Source organism: Amphiprion ocellaris, chromosome 6, assembly GCF_022539595.1.
Source record: "Amphiprion ocellaris isolate individual 3 ecotype Okinawa chromosome 6, ASM2253959v1, whole genome shotgun sequence".
Taxonomy (NCBI): domain Eukaryota; kingdom Metazoa; phylum Chordata; class Actinopteri; family Pomacentridae; genus Amphiprion; species Amphiprion ocellaris.
Genome location: NC_072771.1, coordinates 5,101,889 through 5,125,921, shown reverse-complemented (window position 1 = coordinate 5,125,921; position 24,033 = coordinate 5,101,889). Strand labels below are relative to the sequence as shown.

The 24,033-nt window shown below is 38.0% G+C and overlaps 1 protein-coding gene across 1 annotated transcript; it reads right to left on the bottom strand.

Annotated features, from left to right (window-relative positions):
- Nucleotides 1–12,834: 12,834 nt before the first annotated feature.
- Nucleotides 12,835–23,174, bottom strand: LOC111565603 (C-C motif chemokine 19-like). Its single transcript, XM_023265770.3, has 5 exons — nucleotides 23,160–23,174; nucleotides 17,055–17,206; nucleotides 14,220–14,343; nucleotides 14,023–14,137; nucleotides 12,835–13,250 (listed from the first exon to the last, which is right to left on the bottom strand). Exons 2-5 carry the CDS (start codon nucleotides 17,116–17,118, stop codon nucleotides 13,218–13,220), a joined length of 336 nt encoding a protein of 111 aa, XP_023121538.1. The 5' UTR covers nucleotides 17,119–17,206; nucleotides 23,160–23,174; the 3' UTR covers nucleotides 12,835–13,217.
- Nucleotides 23,175–24,033: the final 859 nt, after the last annotated feature.

Sequence of the window (24,033 nt, the reverse complement as noted above, 5' to 3'; positions counted from 1 at the left end):
TTACTGTTTTAGATAAACTGTTTAAGTAGCAAACATTATTATGATGGGTTGACTTTACAGAAAAATGTTGCATCAGCTTAATAGTCTCAGTAAAATAAACTCAAATTAACTGAATGAACTTGGGCTGAACTTCACACAGCCAAAAAAAAGATTGTTTTTTGCTGGTTATGAATTTTCTACACTGAAAAATAATACTTTGGGTCAACAAAATCTAAATTTGCAACAGTTTGCATCAATCTAATGAAATTATGTTCAACCAACAAGCAAATCTCCATTAGGGGGAATTAGCTTTGCTGCTACTATCAAATGTATTTTTAATTTCAAATCTCCGCCTCTATCTTAACAGGACTGGACAATTTCAGGAGGTGAAGATTGATAATTAAAAAGTAAGAGCATGCAGATCAGATTCATTATTCTCTTCTTATGTGTTCTACACTGTCTTTCCATAACAACAGTCGCCACCTGGACTTAACTAAGCAAACAGCCTAGAGTCTTCCATTGGATAATTACTGCAGTGATGAACAACCACGTTAGAAGACATATCCTGTGGTCATGAAAAGGATGGTAATCTGTCTCAGAAGGGTCAAATTACTGGCCTGCATCAAGCAAAGAGAACAACTAAGAAGATTGCTGAAACTATTAAAATCAGGTTAAGAACCGTCCAACGCATTATTAAAAATTGAAAGATCATCATCTTCGAGGAACAAACTCTTAGATGATCATAGGAAATCAACAGTAGAACTCACAGCTATGTTTAATAGTGAAACTAAGAGCATTTCCACACACAATGTGAAGGGAACTGAAAGGATTGGGACTAAACAGCTGTAGCTGTAAGAAAACCACTCATCAGTGAGGATAATCAGGAAAAAGGGCTTCAGTTTGCTATGGAGCATAAAGATTGGATTCTAGAGCAATGGAAGAAGGTCATGTGGTCTGATGAGTCCAGATTTACCCTGTTCCAGACTGATGGGGGCATCAGGGTAAGAAGAGAGGCAGATGAAGTGATGCCCTCATCATGGCTAGTTCCTACCAGTCTGTGGGGGTTAGAGTTATGATCTGGGGTTGGTCAGGTTCAGCAACGTTACGTTCCCAAAGAATGAGGTCAGCTGATACCTGAAGATACTGAATGATCAGGTCTTTCTATCAGTGGAGGTTTTCTTCATGTTCCAAGATGAGGATGTCACGATTCATGGGGTCACATTGAGAATGAGTGGATCAGGGAGCATGAGATGGATTGTCCTCCACAGAGTCCAGACCTCAGCCCCAATGAGAATCTTTGGGATGTTCAGTAGAAGACTTTGTCCGACTCTCCATCATCAATAGAAGATCTTGGTAGGAAATTAATGCAAGTCTGGACAGAAACAAATTCTGTGACACTGCAGAAGCTTATTGAAATGATGCCATGGTGAACGTGTGTTCTCAAAGCTAAAGGCAATCCAATGAAATATTAAAGTGTGTGACTTCTTTTTTGGACTTCCAGTGTATGTTCCCAAGTTCGAGGTGAAGATGACACAGTTCTCCCACCAGGTGGTGCTGCTGCCTCAGAATTTAAAAAAGTCTGTTGTCATATAGGGGCTGCACAGTGGCGTAGTGGTTAGCACTTTCGCCTTGCAGCGAGAAGGTCCCTGGTTCGCGTCCCGGCTTTCCCGGGATCTTTCTGGATGGAGTTTGCATGTTCTCCCTGTGCATGCGTGGGTTTTCTCCGGGTACTCCGGCTTCCTCCCACAGTCCAAAAATATGCTGAGGTTAATTGATTACTCTAAATTGCCCGTAGGTGTGAATGTGTGAGTGCTTGTTTGTCTTTGTATGTAGCCCTGCGACAGACTGGCGACCTGTCCAGGGTGTCCCCTGCCTTCGCCCGAGTCAGCTGGGATAGACTCCAGCCCCCCCCGCGACCCTAGTGAGGATTAAGCGGTGTATAGATAATGGATGGATGGATGTTGTCATATAGTGGTTTTGATGCATAATAGCACTAACAAATAGAAAAGGTTTAAAGAATGATGAAAGATAACTGATCCACATTTACTGAAAGTTAAAGATGGAAGAAGTGCTCAGATTTTGTACTTCAGCAAAAACACCACAGTGTAGAAACACTGACAGTGTAATCATCCAGGTAATTGTATATTTTAGTTAAAGCATTAAATTATAAACATCGAAATATCCCATCATGCAGAATAGGATATTTCAGAATAATGTATATTATTGGATTATTATTAATTATTGAATGCATTATTGTGAAATCACAGAGTTGATTTCTCTACTTTATATGAGCTGCATGTGAAATTCTACCTCAGGGATCAATACATTTTTATCTTCATCAATAATATACAATGATAATTATTTTTGATTATATATTTTTGTAGAATTAATTAAATCTGCAAATTCACAAATTTTTTAAAATCCATGCAGCGAAATAAGAAGTGGAAGTATTAAGTAGCAGAAAACAGAAATATTCAAGTAACTCAATTTTACACTTAAGTACAGGACTTAATTAAATACACATAGTTGCTTTCCATTTCTTTCTAATTGTCCAACTACTTTTAATCTCATGTAGTTTGATCCTCCTATATTCATTTAAACGGACTCAAATCAAAGCTGAGATTTGGCATTTCATTATTCAGCTGTTACAAATGAATGTGATGAAATACTGCATCTAAAAAACAAACAGAAAAACCTGGTTTTTATGTGTCAGATCCACAAATTACCACTAGGAGGGGTTAGAACATCTGGTGACTTTTAAACCTCCTTGATCCACCGTGAATGCCAAAGTTTGTATAGGATGCCAAAGTTTGATTAATACTGAGGTCTAATAACATTTGCAGAAAATTATGCACAAACATCTGGAATATGTGCAGGTGATTATTACAGTGCAGACACAAGAAAACATGATGTCTTGACTTTGAATGTTTAAATATTTTAATGTCAGATCGCTTCAAAAAGCAGCAACATCACTGTGCAGAAAATTCACTGTATATTTACTCAATATGACATGAAATATTGCTGTTTCTAACTTCAAAGGTATTTATATTTCTTATGTGATATTACAGGGTCCTGACCTTAATATTTAGATTAGTTGAGTAAATTTACATTAGAAATAGTATTGTAGGTTTTTCACATTTTAACCAAGTATTGCAAAATTATTCCTATAGTCTAAATTAAATTATCAGACATATTAAAAAAGACAAATCATAAACACTGTCAACAATATTGCAGTTTTTCAGACACCCATCTAGTAAACAGGTTGGTTTGTCCTTAATTGACAGTTGCTTCGTCCAATCACACCTTTAAGTCCCGCCCCCTTTGGACCCTGGCCTTTGTTAGCATCATCTTCAAAAACTTAAACCTGGATAAAATAAAGAAGTAGGTGAATTTCGAAAATTTGAAGTCTGTTTTTTCGTTCAAATGCTGCCAGATGGGTTAAAACTGCGGATATGTTTCCTGCGAGATCTTCTTCAGCTCGGCGACGAGGAGTAGGAAGGTAAGTAGAAGCTAATAACCTGCTAGCTGCCCGCACAACAGTAATGATTAGCACGATTAGCATAAAGCGAGGCTACTCTGGCGTCTAGCAACCTTAATACAGTCTATGCTGGCAACCGAAAAGACCAACTTGATAAAACTGAGCCACAATTGTCAATAGTGAACAAACTAGCGAGTGTTTGTAAAATTATGCTAAAATGATAGTAAAACTAGTTTTGAACGAGTTGCTATTTAAGCTAACGGAGGTGTAGCTTATTCAGCTCAGCTAAGAAGAGGAGGAAGGTGAGTAGAAGCTAGAAGCTAATAACGGGCAAGCTACCTGTTCAGCGGTCCGTTATGATGATTAGCACCTTTAGCATAAAGCTAGGCTACTCTGGAATCTAGTAACCGAAAAGACCGACTTCATAAAGCTGAGACAAAATTGTCAGTAGTGAACAAACTAGCTGGTGCTTGTAAAGTTGTGTCGATAAAATTACAATAAAGCAAATTTTGAACAATTTGCTCAACTTCATTTTGGCTAGCTTGCTATTTATGCTAACGGGGGTGTAGCTTCTTCAGCTAAAGAGGAGGAAGGTAAGTAGAAGCTAATTACGGGCTAGCTGATCGCTCAACAGTAAGTCATGATGATTAGCACGATTAGCATAAAGCTAGGCTACTCTGGAATCTAGCAACCGAAAAGACCAACTTGATTAAACTGAGCCAAAATTGTCACTAGCTTCTGGTTGTAAAGTTGTGTCAATAAAATTTCAATAAAACAAATTGTGAACGATTTGCTCGGCTTCAGTTCGGCTAATTTGCTATTTATGCTAACGGAGGTGTAGCTTCTTAGCTAGCTAGTTAGCTAAAACGTCCGCTGATCAGAGGAAGTCAGGGGCTAGTTAACACACACTGATTAACAGTGTTGGAAAAAATAACTACATTTACTCAAATATTGTACTCAAGTACAAGTTAAACTTATTTACTTGAGTGTTTCTATCTTCTCGTATTTTCTGCTTCCATTTGTATAGATTTCAGAGAGACATTTTGTACTTTTTGCTCAACTACATTAATCTGACAGATGACGGTTTTGCACAATAGGTAATATAGCGAGCTTCTAAGATACACAGCATTAGTAAAATGTCTAAACGATATGTTAAAATGATGCTTTAAATGATAAATTTAGGTACACTTGTGCAGTTTGGGGCCCAGAGTATTTTCACAAAAATTATTTCGGATGGACACTTTCTGACATAATCCAATGATGTATTTTGTACCACATCTCCTGAATCAAGCTGTAACATGAGACATTTTCTATCTGCTGATAAGTTGCGATGGTTAAGAATTATAATGATAGTGTATACATCAGATAAGACAAACTAAAGTCATAAACAACATCAGGTCAGTAATTAATGGGGAATTCAGGGACATGCGAGGGGAGTCCTATCTGAGAACCTGGCTTAGAGCAGGTGATATACACACGTGGACAAAATTGTTAGTACCCCTCGGTTAATGAACGAAAAACCCACAATGGTCATAGAAATAACTTGAATCTGACAAAAGTAATAATAAATAAAAATTCTATGAAAACTAACCAATGAAAATCATTATTTTTAAAAAATAATTCTCTTAAACCGTGGTTCAAAAGCAATGTCTGATTTTCATTGGTTAATTTTCATAGAATTTTTATTTATTATTACTTTTGCCAGATTCAAATTATTTCTGTGACCATTGTGGGTTTTTCTTTCATTAACCGAGGGGTACCAACAATTTTGTCCACGTGTGTATCTGTTTTCTTCATAATACCCTTCATGTAGCTTATTCCTTCTGTCAATACACTGATTTTAAAGAGAAGAAAAGAATAAAAACAAACGAAAACTAATGCAACATTAAGATGTGCCAGTTGAGAATGGACCACTTCCTCGGCCTCCAGTATATTCTGGTATGCAGCTTCCTCGTTATCATCGACTAACCACTTATCCAAACTACTTCACACTTCAAAAAGCATTGTGAGAGGACATCAGCTTTCCTGTATTATCATGTTTGGTTCAGGAGATATGATGCAATTTATATATTTTGGTTATTACATTAAAATGGTCACCATGTCCTTTTATGAAGTGTATTTGTGTTGGCTCCATTTATGAAAATGTTCAGCGTGCAAAACTGTACAAGACACAAAAAATCCATCACCTACAACAGGTTCAAATCACCTGGACTAAAAGATTAAATCAATAGTTTTCAACATTTTTTGTTGACAACTCAAAGACACCTGAAATGTGACCTTGACTACACATCACTGTGTAGTCAAGGTCACATTTCAGGAGTCTTTGAGTTGTCAGCAGCTCTACCAAATTGTGATTTTTTTTTTCTCTCAAAACTTCTTAGTGAACTTTCCCCACTGTGGGATCAATAAAGTTTATCCTTATCCTTACACGATATAATTTCAGTAAATGCTCATATCACCCAAAATCTCAGCAAAAGTCTACTGAAAACAGACTTGTGCATCATAACTTTTTATTCTGTTCGAGCCTCTTCTGTTAACCTTGTGATGAACCCTCTGATTATGTAATTCCAACCTGCAGCAGCAGCTGCAACAGTTGGACAACAACTAATGACTAATATTTTAATAAAATATTTGCATATAATTGCCTATATAATGTCAAGAAATGTTTTCAGTGTTTCTCAATTCCAAGATGACATCTTAGTGTCTTATTTTCTCTACAACCCAAAGTTTACTGTTATAGAAACAGAAAATAATCAGAGTTAAGAAGCTGCAATCAGAGAAATTAGATTTGTTATTCTTAAAAAAAAATTTCAAAAGGTTTCCTTGATGATCAGAATATGTGATTAATTGTTGGCAACTTTTCAATTAATCTATTGACCATTGCAGCTCACCGTAACCACTGACACACTGGTGCTTCATTATAAATGATCTAATCATGTTATATATAATCATCTGTCAATCAGAGGGACCAAACCACAACTTTTACTTAAATACTTGACCTACATTTTTCTGCTAATACTTTTAGGACTTTTACTTGTGATGGAATATTTTTTACATTTCCTTATTTGTACTTAAGTAAAAGATCTAAATACTTCTTCCACCTCTGCTGGGTAAAACATTTAAAGCATCTGCTACATCCTAGATGCTAGCAAGCTAATGTTTGTTGTTTGTTGCCGGCAGTGTTTATAGTTTTGTTCATTTATTTGTAGGATAGCAGTAAATCTGATCGGTCCAGGTACCCTAAAGTAGTGAAGCGGTATGATCTGTCACCGAAATCAATGCATTTTTCTGTTATTTCTGACCATTTGATGAACAAAAATGTATGTTATGCTTGAGTATATGAACCCCCAATTAACAAAACTGATGAAAAGTGTTTTTTATTCGTAATTTTTTGCATTTGGTTGTGGTGACTTTAATTTGTTGCTCTTTGAAGGTCACCAAATATTCCTGTAATACAGGCCTGGCCAACCCATGGCTCCCAAACCGCATGTGGCTCTTAGTTCACGTCGAATTTTGTGTTTGTGGTTTTTTTACGGTACATGCATCTCATGTACATGCGGCTTGACGCAAATGACTTGGAGGGAAAAACCATGAGTAGTGTAAGCCTACCAAATTCACTCTCAAAGTGGCAGGGAAAAAAATGCACAGCCAAACTAAAATATGAAGATGAACACAGGACGTTTTTAACAGAGTGGGAGAGGGTTTTTTTTTTTTGTTGTTGAACGTAATGGCAAGCCATTCTGCCTTATATGTCAGGCATCATTAGTGCATTTCAAGGCTTCAAATCTTCAGCAGCACTTCAGTTCACTCCATGCTAACATGGACCAGGAATTTCCAAAGGGGACTGAATTTCGCAAGCACAAGTTGGTCACTTGGAAAAGTCAGGCAGAAAAGCAGACACAGTTGTTCCAAAAGTTTACGAAGCACTCAAAGACCGTAACGCTTGCATCGTATAAACTTGCTTGGAACATTGCACGGGCTAAAAAGCCATACAATGAAGGGGAGTTCGTCAAAACATGCCTCAGTGACATTGTTGAAGTCTTGTCTCCTGAAAACAACAAACTTAAACGGATGGTATCAGACATCCAACTGTCCCGTCACACGGTTGAACACAGAATATCGGACATTAACATGGCTATTGAATCACAGTTGCACTCCAACCTTCAAGCCTGTGAGTACTTTAGTGTAGCATTGGATGAGTGTTGTGACATACAAGACAAGCCTCAGCTGGCAATATTTGCGCGATCTGTGTCAAAAGATTGTGTGATCAAAGAAGAACTCCTTGACATTGTGCCATTAAAAGACAGAACCCATGGCATAGATGTGAAAGAAACTGATGGCTGCATTTGTGAAAGCAAATCTGCCGATACTGAAGCTAAGTGCGATAGCCACGGCTGGAGCATCAGCAGCCATGATCGGATCTGTGGACGGGCTTGTGGGCTTGCAAAGCTGACCAAACATTTCCAGGGTTTTGGAATTTACACTGCATCATCCACATGGAGCAACTCGTGTCTAAATCATTGAATTTAGACAACGTCATGAAGCCTGTGATGGAAATCGTCAACTACATCCGCACACATGCGCTTAACCAAAGGCAATTCAAAAATCTCATGGCTGAGCTGGACCAGGGGCTTCCAGGTGACCTGCTGCTGCACTGTGAGGTGGCTGTCAAAAGGCAAGGTGCTTTCTCGCTTCTTTGAGCTTTTGGATGATGTGAAACTGTTCATGGAAGAGAAGGACAAGCACTATCCCGAGCTCTCAGACCTCAAGTGGATGATGGATCTGGCTTTTCTGGTCGACATGCCGTGTCACTTGGACAGACTGAACCTGACCCTGCAGGGTGGGTCAAAAATACTGCCTGACCTAGTGCAAAGTGTGTTTGCGTTTGCCAACAAATTGAAGCTGTTCAAGATGCATATTCAGAAAAGAGATTGAACACATTTTCCCCCTCTGCTAAAAGCCAGCGGGCAAGTCACCATCGCTAGTTTGTAGACATGAATTGAACACTGAACTGAGAGTTTGTTTGTGAGACAGTGCTCACAGTGTTCATTGTTGAAAATGACTGGCCTTTGGTTTGGTTCTGTGGGACTCAATTTTTGTCATTATCATATTGATGTGTGACATTTACAGTACATCTGGCAGAACAGAGGTCTCTGTATGTGTAAGACAGAGTGATAGAGTGAGGGATGGGGCAGTTCATGTGTAGGATGTGGCTCTTTGCAGTAGCACAGTAACAATTGTGGCTCTTAGCCTCTGACTGGTCGGCCACCCCTGCTCTAATATCTAAATACTCAGTTTTCATTTCTGCTTTCTCTCAGTCTTACACAAAGAATGCCATTGTTTGTAAAGTGCAAAAACTTTCAACATCACTCTTTTAAGGTATTTGTCATGTTTCACTGTCATCATCTTCCTTGATTCCCTTTTACTTATTGGACAGTTTTGAGGAAATGACACTGTTGGTTCAGTTCCTTGACACTGACTGCATTGTGGAGTTCAAGATATGGGTGGTGAGTGATGCCTGGGGTGAAGTCCAGCCCTGGAACAAGAAATCCTTCACATGCACTACATGACCAACAATATGCATTAATCCCTGGTGTTACACAGTTTGGGGAAAAGCTTTTTTCCTTTTAACAAGCCAGCGTTGAAGTACACTCAGCTAATCGAAAAAATATATTGTTTCCTGGTTAGAGTTGCGACCTTAAATCAACCTGATATTTGGCTGTATACATACACTGGAGATGCAAGTTGCTGATTCCTTTGCAGTGGAAAAAAAATATTTACATGTATTGATTTTTAATGTTTTAATCATTCACGATTTTTTGATTTTGTGTGCAGTCATTTATTGATATTTAGGTCGTAATTCTGTCTTTTCTCTCAATAACTTCTTGAGTTTTATCAACCACACCTTTCTTTTTTGAGAGGTTTGCCCTGTGAAAGTAAAAATTCCACCCAATTTTAATTGCCGTTTGTTTTTCGTTTTGTTCTTTTGTCTTTGAATTTAATTTAAGTGTGCGCGTGATATGTTTTACTGCATAAAACATCAAATTAAATTGCATTAAAACTGAGTGCTGGAAATTAGTCTCATTTTACTTTTTGACAGTTCTTGCTTGCCACATATTGATAAACTACAACCCAACAAAAGCTGCAAGCCTCTAGAAAAGCAAAATAGGTCAAGAACCTGCAACAGATAACTAGAGCATTGCCCAAACTGTGAGCATCTGACACACATTTGCCATTACCGCTGACATTAGGATTATTATTAATCCATCTTGCAGAAACACGTTCAGACAGACAATGCAGTTAATTCTAGCAGTTAAGAAATTTACAAGGAACTACCTGAGTTTACCCTCAACCGTGAAATCATATTTTCCAGGGAAACCCATAGATAACTTTGCTTTCTTCGTGATTTACATAATTCTGTCAGTCAGAGCAGTCTGAGGCGTTGGGCAACATGGGAAAGTTGCCATCAAGACAGAACAGCCTTTTTACCATTGAAGCTGCATGTTTGTGTCATACTGACGTCAGTAGAATGATACACAGACAGACCATTGTGCTGCTGCATTTGTATGACCTTCTTCAATTTCATTTTATTTCCTTCTTGAAAATTTCTCTCATTTCTCGGCACTATCTGCTATCTGGTATGAAATTAGAACACCGATTTTGACACGTTCGCTGCAGATAAAGGTGTTTTTCAAAAGCCCAACATGTAAAATGTGATCCTTTATTCATCAGGATCTTTTGGAGGATGATCAAAAAGCCTTTTATATTCTCAGATTAACAATGACTTGGAAGTATAAGTCAGTTGACCCGGTGGTAACCTCACGGTCAGGCGGGTCGATTTGATCAGAATCTGAAAATCAAAATGCAAAAACAACATTCTGTCCCTTTAACAAACAGTTGACTTCAGGACAGTTGACCTTGATGACACTTCCTTCAATTGTCAGTTTCACTGTACATTTTGCAGCTTGTAAAAATGCATCCTCCAAGTTCTTCTCCCAGTTCCTGTATTTTGTCCGTTTGTAACTCAAGCCCACCACAATTGAGATGCTTAATTATTGACTCCTGTTGTTAACTCCGTAAAGTTTTTAAGTTACTATCAAAGAAGAGAAGTGCAAACTCTTAAAAGACGTCAACTCACAACCACAAAATTTCTGACACATTGGATCTGCTGGTTCTCTTCTTTCTGTTTACTAATGGAAGTATTGGCTTGGCTCACCAGTTGCTGCTGCTTTTTATCTTCAACAGGGATGAAGCTGAAGCCAAAACCTGTCACTTTAAGTCTGTGATCTGCAGCCAAATTTCAGGAGACTGGACAGAATATACAGCCAAATTAGTACATTCATGCATTCATGATGAAAGCACGCTTGTAGCCTTTTCAGTAAAAGTGAAATAAATAGAACCTTAGTTATTTAAAATGTGGAAAGTTGGTGATTTGAGATATGGTTATTGTTAAGTATGCATTTGCAAGCTAACTTCTCTTTTAAGTCATTTAATCTGCTAAGTAAGTTATAGTACAGTGGTCCCTCGTCTGTCGTGGAGGTTAGGTTCCAGAACTACCCGTGATAGGCCAAAATCCGCAAAGTAGCGACTTTATATTTATTTTATTATTTATATATATATATATTTTAAGGATTTATAAACCCTCCACACACTCTTATAAACCTTTCCCACACTCTTATAAACACTTCCTGTGCTCTCAAACACTTTCTACACTCTTAAACCTATGTAATTTTCTGCGATGGTAAGCATCTTCCTCTGGCCTTAGTTTCGCTGCCAGAAACCTTAGAAGGCGCAGAATATTTGATCGACATAGTAAGGCTTGAAAAAAATGAAAAATTTTTCCCAAAATTTTCTCAAAAAATACCCGTATACCACGAAATTGCGCAATATAGCGCAAAATCCGCCATACAAAATTAGATATATACAATATGAAAATCTGCAATACAGTGAGACGATGAAAAGTGAAATGCGATATGGCAAGGGACGACTATATTGTCCATTTGTTGTGGATGGTTTAATGTGGTAATAATATTTATTAACGCAAGAGTCAATCAATTCATCTAAATAATTACCTTTCCCCACCAAAAAAGCTAACTGGCCATTTAATTTTGGTTCATTTTATTTGATAAACTATGTCCCTATAATACAGCACAGCACAAAATGTAAACAAAGTTTTACAGATTAAAGTGCAAAACTGGAGAAAGGGGCCTTATATTTAAGTCAGTAGTGCAAAATTCACAAAGTGAAAAGGCACTGTTTTAAATTTTTTCAGTTCTTTGTGCAATTGCTTTCCAACTTTGCTAGTGGCTTTGAAATTTCGGACAATACTACCAAATCTGCACAACTTTCATCTTTATCTCATGTAGTGAGTTTGTTGGAAGAAGTTGCAATTATAAAAATTAGATTTTAGGGTTGCAGGTAGCAACTTGGAAGGAACTGCTGGTTAACAAGTAATCCTTATAAGCTGTGTTTCAGTCACTGTTTCATACTAGTTTCACTGTCTGACAGCAGAAACAGAAAATATGTAAATGAGAACAGCTTTATATGGAGTCTGGCTGTGTTAAAATCCAATATAAGTGAGCACAGAGAACAGGAAAGAAGCAAATAGATGGAAAGTGCCTCCTTTGTGTTTTCTCTTCAGGCATTTTTCCACTGTACTTCTGCAGTCTGCTATTGAAACTCTGCACAATTTTGAAACCACCGATTTCCTCCACTATAGTTTAAAGTTCTCCCCCACTCTGGATTCCTCAAATCTTTGGTAATGTTTACATTTAACTGAGTTGGCTGTAGCTCTGACTGCATCTTATAAATGAGGGCAGCCAAAAACGACTGCCATAACATTTGGTATAATGAATGTACGTTTAAAAAGGATGTCAACTAAATATTTAGATTTTTTTAAAGAATTTTGAGCTTCAACATAGTCGATTATGCCATGTAATTGTGGCAGATATTCTTTGATATCATTTTCGTCCTCTAAAGAAATGGAAAAGATGTCCACATGTGGTTAGTAAATCACCTCCGAAGTAGCAGTTCTCAAAATGTACAGGTGTTTGACAGAAAGCTAATATAGGTGTGTAAATATAATGTTGGAATTTAATAACACAGAAGTTGTATGTATGTATTTCTTCATGTTTAATCAACTGCTATGAACACAAGACAAAGTTCATGGGACCGGCCCTTGATTGTTTAATGGCTTGTCCATTAAACATTAAAACTGTCTTAAGATATTTGTTGCATTTTGCTGTAATTTGGTGTAAAGCAAAACAAAATCATCCCTAAAAATGCACCAAATATCGAGTCTTACAGTAAAGATCGTTTGCTCATAATTTTTTCCCAGCAGAGTGAAGAGTGTCATCGACAAAGAATCACAGATGTGGTCAGAATTTGGAAAAAAAATAGGTTTTATTTTCAAAGGACCAACACTCAAATAAATCCATACAACTAATAAACTGCTACAGGCTGAGTTATGAGCTAGTTTAGCGAACAACACACTCAAAACATTCACATTTTGGGTTTTGTGCGCAAACCTCAGACTTCTAAAACACAAACCAAATAAAAAAAAAATAAGTCCTTCAGGTTGTTTTCTATTTATTGCAACTCAAATGAACAGAATTTTACAAAAGTGACGATAAAACAGGGAAAAACTCTTTAATAACCGGAAGAATCACTCTGTTGTTCTAGACTACTCGTTCAGTGGTTTGATCTACATATTCTCCATGACTCTGGGCTGTCAATGTGGCCGAACAGGTCCAAGTTTGATTTACTGGTACTTCACTCCCAAGCAGCGTCTGCGCTGTAGAAACAGAAATATTTAGAAACCACAGTCAGTAAATCCATCACTGCTTTAAAGTGAACTTGTATGCAGAAAGACTGAAATTTACGTGGAAATTGGTGCATTTGCTACAATTTAAGACCCCCAAAAATGACTCTATTCTTGTCTTAACATGTATTTTTTACATTAATAATTGTAAGTTTTTATGTGAAATTCCCCTCAAACTAAGGATACTTTGGCTTTGACCGTTATGTCATGTTTTTCATTGTTATTTAACCAGACAAGATTGTCATAGAGTCTTTCATTGACAGTTCAAAGGTCTCTTGATGTCTTTGTCATTCACCAAATTCAAAAGCATTAGACTATTGCAAATTGTCATTACAGTAAATGTGTGTATATAGCGTACTGTTGCAGGTTAGCTGTAATTGTCAGCGCTACATAGTGTTTTCAGTTCCTGCTTTCGCGTCTGTACAACCTCATGACTCAGATCGAGTAGCAGCGATTGCGGTTTAACACTTCAGTGACTTAAAACTCTTGAAATCAAATGAGGCATGACGTAGACTGAGATTTTCCTTAATTCTTGTGTTGCAATACACAGAACAGACATCGGGGATTTCTGTATCGTCTAGTGTCATGTGATCAAGAATAACAACTGTCCTTTAAATCAGGCATGTTTTTTCTATTCAAACAAAAACATTCATTTTTAAAGTGGGTAATTTTGAGAGTAGGTGTTGTTTGCTGTAAATTTAAAGAATAAGCAGCACCATGGGGTTTTAGAGCAGAGCAAAATTACCTTGTAGATGCGCTTCTTGCACATATCCTTCAGGTGATCCACATGTTTCATCAGCTCATTGACCCACTGTTCATTATCAGGCGCACAGAGGCTCACCCCACGTCTGGTCACAAGCCTGCATCAGACCAACCAGGACAGGGTGAGTACGTGATCATTTACAGTGTAAATCCTGTCCACTTAAAATCGCTTTAACTTACACTGTGGCAGAAATATGGCAGCCCTCTCCGGCGATCTGCTTCCTGTAGTCTGCAACATGGGGTTGCTCGATCGGTTTGTTGGCGACGCGCAAGCAGCAGTCCTGTGCCATCTGTGCCACAGTCACTGAAAGACGAAAGAAATCAGATCAGTTCAGCAGAACTCCTAAAAAGTAACCAGCCTTTGGGGTAACATGCATTGTTTCAAGGGTAGCTGTGCTTAAAAATGTGATCATGTGTATGTCCAACAGAAGAAGTTTAGACCTGCTTTAGCTTAAAACCGGCCACCCAGAGGGTCCAGTCCGGCCTGTGGGCCGACTTTGCAAAGTGTAAAAATTACAGAGAAGACATCAACTATAAATTGTAAATTTGTAAAACTATAAGATTGAAATAATTTCAAGACCATGACAAGTTATTTTGACTGTAAAGTAAAATACTAGATTGCTCATTGTTGTTTTGTGCCTCGTTATTGTAATATTTTGTCTTGTTTTTGTTGTTTTTTGTCAGACTTGTCATTTGTCACATGTTTTTGTTTTGTTTCTGTTTATTGTTGGTTTGTGTTTCCTTTTGGTCTTGCTTGTGTTTTTTGTCTTATTTTTTCATTTTTATGTTGGCTTGTGTCTTATTTTTGTAATATTTTCTTTTTTGTTGTTTTTTTGTCTTTTTTTTTGCCTGACTTTTGTCGTTTTGATCATGTAGTAAAACACTATATCGTTCAGTTCCAAATATCTGTGACTAAATGTTTTGTTCCTTTGCAGGTACACTGTGATATGGACGTTGTAATGTGTAAATGATAAACTGAGGCATAATATTGTTGAAATTGAACTTATTTTTCTTAAGAAATTTTAGTTTGTTCATAATGTTTCGTAAAAAGATAATTCCTTAAATGTGAACATTTCCAGAATGTATTTTTTTTGCACTAAAACAAAGGAAAAATTCAGAGTTGTGGTTATTTATAGGTTATCATGCTGTGATTTACTGGTGCGGCCTACCAGAGATCAAACTGGGCTGAATGTGGCCCCTTAACTAAGATGAGTTTGACATCCCTGCTGTAGAAGATCAAAATAGAAGATAATTACTGTCGGCGGTGAAGGTTTGTGAAGTTCTCACATCTGTTTATGCTTCTCAATATGTGCCAATACAGCAATGAAGCAGTATGCAATGCAGTAGCTACAGCTGCTCCCCGTAAAGAGGGAAATTACAGACTTTTACAACCACCGTTTACAGCTACAGAGAGTTTTACACCTAAATGGGTGTGATTACTGTAATTAAATGCAGTTCAGCTGAACTCATATCTTAATTCACTCACAACATTTTAGTTGAGTAGTGCATAAAAGGTCACCATCAGTCACTTAAGTGCTAGTAAAAGCTACTTTTATTTACATGCTTAAGTTTTTTTATCTTTGGATTCTGAGGTTGTATGGGAATTATTAAGTAAGGTCAGTTTTCACTTTCTAGTCTGTGGGGGAAAGTGAAAACCAGCAGGAGGTTTTACATCAGAAAAGCAAAGTAGCTTCTTGGAAGAAAGTATTAGGTTACGTAAGATTTATCAGGAGCGAACTGTGTGTAGCCTGAAATCTCCATTACTAGTGTTTCATTTTATTCTAATTATTTTAACTTTAATATCAGCAATATATGCAGGCCCAGTATCAGTTAAACTGAAATGCAGACAGATGTTTATGCGTCCAAAATTGTAAAAATGTAAAATTTAGGCTCTATAAGCAACAGAAAGCATGTTATCATTTAAAAAAAAAATCTACAAAATTATGTCATTTTTCAGAGCCATAAACTGTAAGAGCTGAACAAAAATCATCAGACTTTCAACTTTTCCATGGACTTGTCACGTGTGATTTGCCGTTCAGTTGGGAAAAATTATTGGAACTGAAGCTTAAACTTGTGATACTTTGACAGTCACTTTATTCTATGCGTCGTATTTTAAAAATGTCCCCCAAAGTTCTGTGTTCCTGAGTGCAAGTGACTCAGCAATCAGGTGACAAAAATTCAGGGACTTTCAGCCGAACTGCAGGCAGTGCACACAGAACAGAGAAGAGAACAAATTCAAAATGTAAATACATAAATTTGTGTAGTAAACTAAACTAGTTTAGATTATTGAGTTCTCTCTGTTTCCAGCCATGGTTTCTGTAGAGTTTTAGGACTTTATAATGCAACTTAAAATGAGCCCACAGTCAATAAAAAATTAACAGGAGCAGAAAAAAACCTGTGCTTGTAGTTTGCTTTGCTTGCAACTTAGAATTTCTTACAATGCAGTGGCATCTTCTTATGAGTGCTTGATTAGTTTTTACCACTAGACTGGAGATTCCCGCAGTAAACCTTTTGCTTTCACTGACTACAATGTGCAAGCTGAGGAGGGTGAATTACCTGCGCCACACCTCACTGTGTTTACCCTGCTCCTTTGCACTAAGTATTAGATTGCATACTGTAATTCTGCATAGATTTAAGCATCAGAACAGCTAACAGACGTTGCTTTCAATGATTAAAAGATGGACATTTTATATTTGCTTTGTGTGATTTTTCTCTACATTATAAATCCACTAATGCTGTTGCTTCTCTTCCTCATCTCTCCTTAATTTATTTGTCAAATTTGTGCTTGTCAGGATTGAAACCCTCTAAAGTGCATTTCTACAAATTATAACCACTAAATTTGAAATGTAAACTCACAAAGAAGTGTTTTTTTAAGTGTTTGCTTCCTTTCAGAGACATTTTAAAAGTATTTGTTCAGATAAATTACATCCTCTTGGCAAAGACTCATTCCACTTTCTGCTTGAAAAGGTAAAAGCGTCTGATGATGAATCTGGAAGGAAGCCTGAGGAGACTCACCAGTGCAGCAGCAGGTGATGACGAGGATGCAGAGGAAGAGTTTGGCGTCACCCCACAGAGCCATGTCTGGTCTAGCTGCTGATGTCGTCTCTTGGTTTCTCTGGATGCTGATTGGCTGATGAGCAGGAGCCTTTTCTCCCTCTCTACACCTACTGTGGCAGAGGAAATGAGGTGACTGAGTCTGTGTATCACTCTTTATATACACTGTCCACTTAGTTTCACTTTCCTTCTTTGTCGTCTCTCCTCCTCCAACCTTATTCCCCCCCCCCAGTCAGATGTCTCTGATGTCTGTCATAATCCAAGAAGTTCAGTCAAAACATTCTTCAAGCCCCATTTCAACTGGATATAATCCTGTTATGTTTATCTTTTAGGAACTCTACCTTCCAGTGCTGTTCTTTAAAGCCAACAAAAGCCATTTGTCCCACTTCAACACACTTCTCTAATCTGTGAGCAAACACAGCCTCTTGTACTTAGTGATTTAACCCTCTTTAAACATTAACACTTGAATAAAAGCAGGATGGAAAAATATAATCATTAGTAGTGGTATGACACTCTTACTGAAGCCTGAAAATAGCAAAAATGATCGTGATCTGTTTTATGTGTCCTGGGGGACTTTTTGCGAGCTCTGACTTCTAGTTTATGTCCCAAACACGTCCTGTGCTACATTTCCCATGCTGCTTGTTGGACATCATATGGAAAAGTCATCATTTCCTACTAGAATTTTTTAAAATGACAACCACAAATAAGCTGCGGTGGATTTGAAACTGCTGCAGTCGTAAAGATTAAAAAAAAAAATTCCATAAACAATTTATTGATAAAGACAAGGAAGTCCTGTTGTTTTATTGTGAACTGAAACCACGCTTTAATTCAGTTCTCAGGAAAATGTGGTTCTTCTTTTGCCGGTCGCCCGCGAACGTGGTTCACCTTTTGACACAGCTGATGTGTGCTGATATTTTGCTAGTAAATATATGAGAAAAATTGGACAAATATACATGTGGCAATGCTGAATTTAACTTTAAAATGTACAAAAAGCACAGTAAAACTCCCAAGCAGTAGAAATAATATGCTGAACCTGATGTACTTTCGTTTTGGCTCGAGAATACTGCTCTTTAAAATGGGCACGACCATCAGACAAAGGCTTTGGAGTAAAAGCAAGGACGCCACTGAGGCACTCCTTCGCCATGAGTGGTGGCAGTGAGTGACTCTATAATTTCCAGCTGCAATAAAACATAAAATGAACAATAAGGAAAGTGGCCAAAGCGAATATTTCAAAGGAGTGTTTACCTTAACAACTGAGGATGGAATAAACGGAGGACATATCTGTTATCTTGATCTAAACCAGTGTTCAGCCCAGATTATTGGTAAATTGGGGGATTTACAAATCAGGTCTGAAACCTTGCAAACTAATCAGGGCTGCCCTGATAACATCAAACGTGATATATAATGATATCCGAACGGTTTTGTTTATTATGCTACTCTCTTAGCAGTCACCTAGCTCTTGAGGCTAACATTAGCTACAAACATTAAAACTGATAGTTCAAATCTCAATGTCAGTCCTCATCGAAGAAGAAACAACCAATGTTGACTGTATTTTCCCAAACATTTCCTTATTCCAACTCATTTAACCTTCTTCTTACTGCAAAGTATTACCAGTTTTTGCACCAGTCTCCGTTTCATTTACATCTGCTTCCCCATGACATCACGTGAGGTGCTGCTCCGCTCCCTAACAACATCCTGAGGTGCATCTGTTATTATAATCTCAAATTAGAGAATAGAATATCTGTGAAGTTGTGTCTTATGTGTGTTGTGCAACCCGATTTCAAAATCTTCTAGCGTTTTCTGTAATCTCAGCCCAACCCTTTCCCAGTTTGACCCAGTGGCCATTTGTGGTATTGCACTGAAAATATCCCATCGACCGCCATTAAAAACACAGTTTTCACACACTGTATTTTTAAGTTAGCTGCTCATCAAGGGAGCTAAGCTGTATGTCTTACAGGCATCAGGTCATATTTGTAAATTAAATTTGCTGTTTACAGTTACTGTATTTTGACTTTACAACTTCATTGGACAACCTTGTCTTTTAAATTGTGAAACCTAGGGTTCAGTGATGTTTGCATTGTCCCTAATTTGGTATAGATTGGTGCTCTTTGTACTCCGGCTGACCCTGCAAACAAATTTTACAACTTCTCGCCCGATCAGGAGTGCATACACTCCCAAAAAATGAACAAAAAGATCTATATCCTCTATTAGACCACTTTGGATAGAATGATTACCAATTCAGAATTTCAGTTTTTATTGTAATATGCACAGAGAGCACATCATGTTGCACTGTGATATTCTTTATGTGCTGTATAGAAAACAAATGCTTTAAAGTACATTAGAATAAAGAGGAAAGCAGCTGTCAAAACAACAACTGTCACCTCAGTGTAGCTTAACGTTGTATAAAAATTACAAAACTATAACTTGAGACTGTGACTACAAGCAGTAGTGCAACACGTGTGCAACAGTAATGCAGATGTGCAGTACAGTACACTGAATTTATAACAATATTTGTAATTTGGGGGGTGTAGTTGAAGTATTTGGGATATGAGCAGAAGGAAACTGTTTTGGATACATGACAAAGAAGGCAAGGAAGCCCAGAAGACAGTAAACATAAAGACAGTAAAGATAATCTTTTAAATCTTCTAAACAGGAACCAGCATAAACATCGACTCTGTATATTGCAATCTGAGAAAATCCCACACAGTTCCTTGGAAATATATTCAGCAAAACCAGGTCAGGCCTTCTTGTGTTGGGGTCTGTGTTCTCCTTAGTTAGTGTTGGAAGATACACAGAAGTGGCAGTGAACCTTCCTGAAGTAGACCTTCCTGAAGTAAATTTTTCTAAAGTAAACCCCCCTGAAGGTTAACAGAAACATTGAAAGCGAAACACGTTCTTACACATTTCAACCTGGTCTCCTGTTATGCTTTGGCAAATGTCTTTTGCGCGAAATAAAACCTCTAATCGATCTCTTAATTTCTTTATGTTTGCTATTGTAGTTTTTCCAAGTGATGTAAGTAGAATATTTTGTAAGGGAACTCAGTGGGAGGTTGTTGGGGTTGATGGTGGGTCTACGAAGCACAGGACGCTGACACACGTGAACTTTGATGACTTGCATTATGAGTCAAATGTAGCATCAGAGGGCATTATTTTAGAAAAGAAAGTGAGAGTTTCTGCAGCTACACTTTTGCTGGAAATCATATGAGAAAAAAAATCTCACTTTCTGATTATGATGCATTCTCATAATACCAACATATTATATCTTCATGCCCCAATAATTAGTTTTTCCCCCATAATGAACCTGTAACTGTAGGTTTTTACTTCTGTGTTATAAACTAACTGAGTACCTGCACTCTTGGTACAGGCTTATTAACAACCAATTTTATTTAAACTTGAGATGATAAATGATGAGATTCTGCTGCACAACATTCAGTGTTTTTACTGTAAATCTACACCCCCCCGTGTTTGCAGTTCTTCTTAGATGTAGACTACTTGTTTGACCAGGAAAAAAAATCAATTCAGAACCCAAAGTAAGAACAAACACTCACATTTTGACTCCACTGTAATCCACTTCCTTGTTGATTTCTAACCGTGTGAAAAAAATGAGTCGCCTCTTTGGAAAAGCTGTGATTCTAGTGAAATGAATAGTAGCACATTTGCATATATGACTGTAAAGAACAACTTTCTCTTCCCTTATTACTGTTTTGAGGAAGTTGTGAATTTGTAGTGTTTTTTCTTTGACATAAACTAATACAGATAGTCTGCACTCAGATTTATTTTTGTGAAGGTCTTATTTCATAATCTGGAGTAAAAGTCAAGCTGTGTGTAAGTGTTTCACACTGTAGTCACCAGCGGAGCATTTACAGAGAAAGTTTCACTTTCCTGTAACTCGCTATTGGGTGTTTGCTTTATCTGTCGCCTTTATTTACTCTCCTGGACTTCCCCAGCTGAAGTGATTACTGGAAAATAATAAAGCTGACGGACCTGATGGGTTTGGCAAGAATCCAGACAGTAGCACTTAAGAAAGGTGGTGTTCAGCCAAGTGCTGTGAGAAAAGTGTGTTTCTGTATTTGGGCATCCTGGACTGACAGGAATGAACATGTCTATCTTCCCTGAGGCATCTTGGAAGAGTGTGTTGAATAGAAGTATTGTATCTACAATAATTACTGTGTTAACAAGCCAAGTGTGCAGTCTCGTAAGGGTCATGGAAGAAGCTAGGTCATTACGTCTATTAATTCAAGTAATTTTTTTAATGAATATCTGTGAATTTAGTGCTAATGTGTCCAGGTTGATGAGTCGATTCTCACCTGTCTTACTTTCATGAAATTATTTTTAGCAGCTAGAGAAACAGATCACCTGAGAACAGCCCCACATTTCACAACTTTGACTTTGCCCAGCCCAATGTAGATGCACTTTTTTTAACATTTACATTTACTGAACGTTAGTCTTGCATATTCAGATTGATCTCCGCAGTGCTGTGCAAGCACTGGAGAATGGTCTAATTCTTTGTGATTTTGTTGCTTCAACTGTTAACTTTTTCACTCTATGTAATGGTATGACTCATTGTGAGATAAAATATAGACTGAAAAAGCTTTAATATTTCCTTATCAAACACTAAAGCTTGAAATTTAAATGATTCATGGTTGAATTTTGACACCTAAAGTTTTGATTTTTGATGTTTGAATAAGATGAGTAACTTTAGTTAAAGCCAAACTGACCTTTGAAGGGTTTCGTTTTGCTGCTGAAGGACATCTGCAGCATATCTGTTCTGGTTAGATAAGGTTGTAAATAAATGCTCAGTGAGTTGTTTTAATTTTGGGTGGTCTGATCTCATTTTACACAGTCCCTCATGTGTTTGTGGGAAACTCCACAGGATGCTGCTGGATTTGACCTGGAGGACAGTTTCTGAGGCCCAGGGACAATGTCATGTCCTGGAATGACAAGGTCAAACTGTCCAACAAAGTCAGCAGGATTTCCCGTTTTCCTACGCTCCCACTTTAATCATAAATGCTGGGACTTTTTAATGATTGGAAACGTGGTAAACCCAGAATACGCAATCGAGCCTTTTCAGCAAGCTTGTGTTTCGTGCTGCAGCTATCGATTAATCGAGTAATTGTCTGTCTCTGTCTTATGTACTTTACAACATCAAAAGGGGAAGTGAGCGTCCTGTGCAACGGAAATAACCGTCCTGGTGGAACATGGACGGACATCCGTGCTGCATCGTTTTTTACCTTGCTGACATGTTTCGACTACATCTGCAGTCTTCCTCAGAGCGTCATCTGACATATGATGACATGTCCTTTAAATCAGATGACTGGCCACGCTCCCCGCCGTCCGATGGTCTCTGGAGAATGGAGTCCCAGGTGTTAGAGGGTGTAAGGCCCCTTGCCCCGGTTCATGGAACCGTTGGCCCACTTCCTGATCTCTATGGCCTCTTTTTTCCACCTCTTATGCTTGCTGGTCTCCCATGTTATAATTTTTCCCTTGTCCCAGTCCATAATATGGTTGTATCTCTTGCAGTGGTCCACGACGGCTGATTTTTTTGTTTTCTTGATCAGCTTTTTCTTTTAATTGGAGTCATCCTGCTGTCTCTTTTTCTGTTTGGTGTTCCTTTTTTCTTGTACTGAATGCTCTTGCTGTTTCTCCAATGTATGTTTTCTTGCACGATGATGTTACATTTGTTGTCTGGTTCTATTAGCTGTTGGAGTTTGGTGGGACGAGGTGGCCTACACCCTCTAACACACCTGGGACTCCCTCCTCCAGACACCATCAGACGGCAGGGGGATGGCAGATGTGTCGGAATCTGCCAGGCCGGCTGCCTGACATAAAGGACACATCATCACACGTCAGATGACGCTCTGAGGAACACTGCAGACACAGTTGAAACATGCCAGCAAGGTAAAAAACTCACCCTCACTAACTTGTCGGAAAAACAGAATTGCTAATCTAATGGGACAGTGAAAATTGTCTTGGTTGTGTAAGATAAGATAAAATGGGTGACTGACAGTGTTGTGCAAAATTGAGGCGCTGAAGGCAAAGAAATAAGGCAGAAACTGTAAGACTTACTATGAGGTGACTTCTTGTGAGCTGCAGAACAGAACAAAAAACGATATCAGATGAATATGTGGACCGTCTTCCTGTTACCTTTGAAACAGCAGCGACTCTCTGAGATGTACAAGATAATTATCTGGTAGATTGCTTCATATATGTCTGATCAGATCTCTCTGGTGGATGACAATCTAAACATCTGAAGTGGTGAAAACGTCTGCACGCTGCTGTAAATCTGAGCTTAATGAAGCAACTAGTTCCAGATTTATTGTGGGAACATGTGAAGCTGTTGTTGTTGACAGCACACTGACCTGAAGCTACTCAGCAACTGTTGCTAGCTCAGTAAATTCCCCGTGGGAAAGTGTGCAAGGGGAGTTCAGGGAGCAAACTGTAGCTTTAGAAAACAGATGACACGTAGACAAAACAGCAGGGACAGAGCTGAAACCCCTTTCACCACCCTGATAGTCTGTACGTCTCATTTTGAAACGGAAATTGTACGTTCAGCAACACTTTTAGAGGGACAATGAGACTGAGAAGGATGGAAGGTCCAGAACAAACAGGTTGATCTGAAGTTGAGTTTGGTTTTTGGCAAATTTTAACATTTTACCTTCATGACTCTTACGTGGAATTCTTGTGCTGCATAGATGGATGGATAGATGGATGGATGGATGGATGATAGATAGATAGATAGATACTTTATAAATCCGGAAGGAAATTTACAATATCACATATTACAAAACCGAATAAATGCAGGACCAAATAGAAAACCAATGAGGGATAACTATCTTCCATAATTAGACTGAAATAGACAAAGAAGAAAGGCACGCTAAAATTTGACAGAAAAATAAGAACCAATGCTGGCATCTGCACTAGTTTCACTAGTAATGTAACA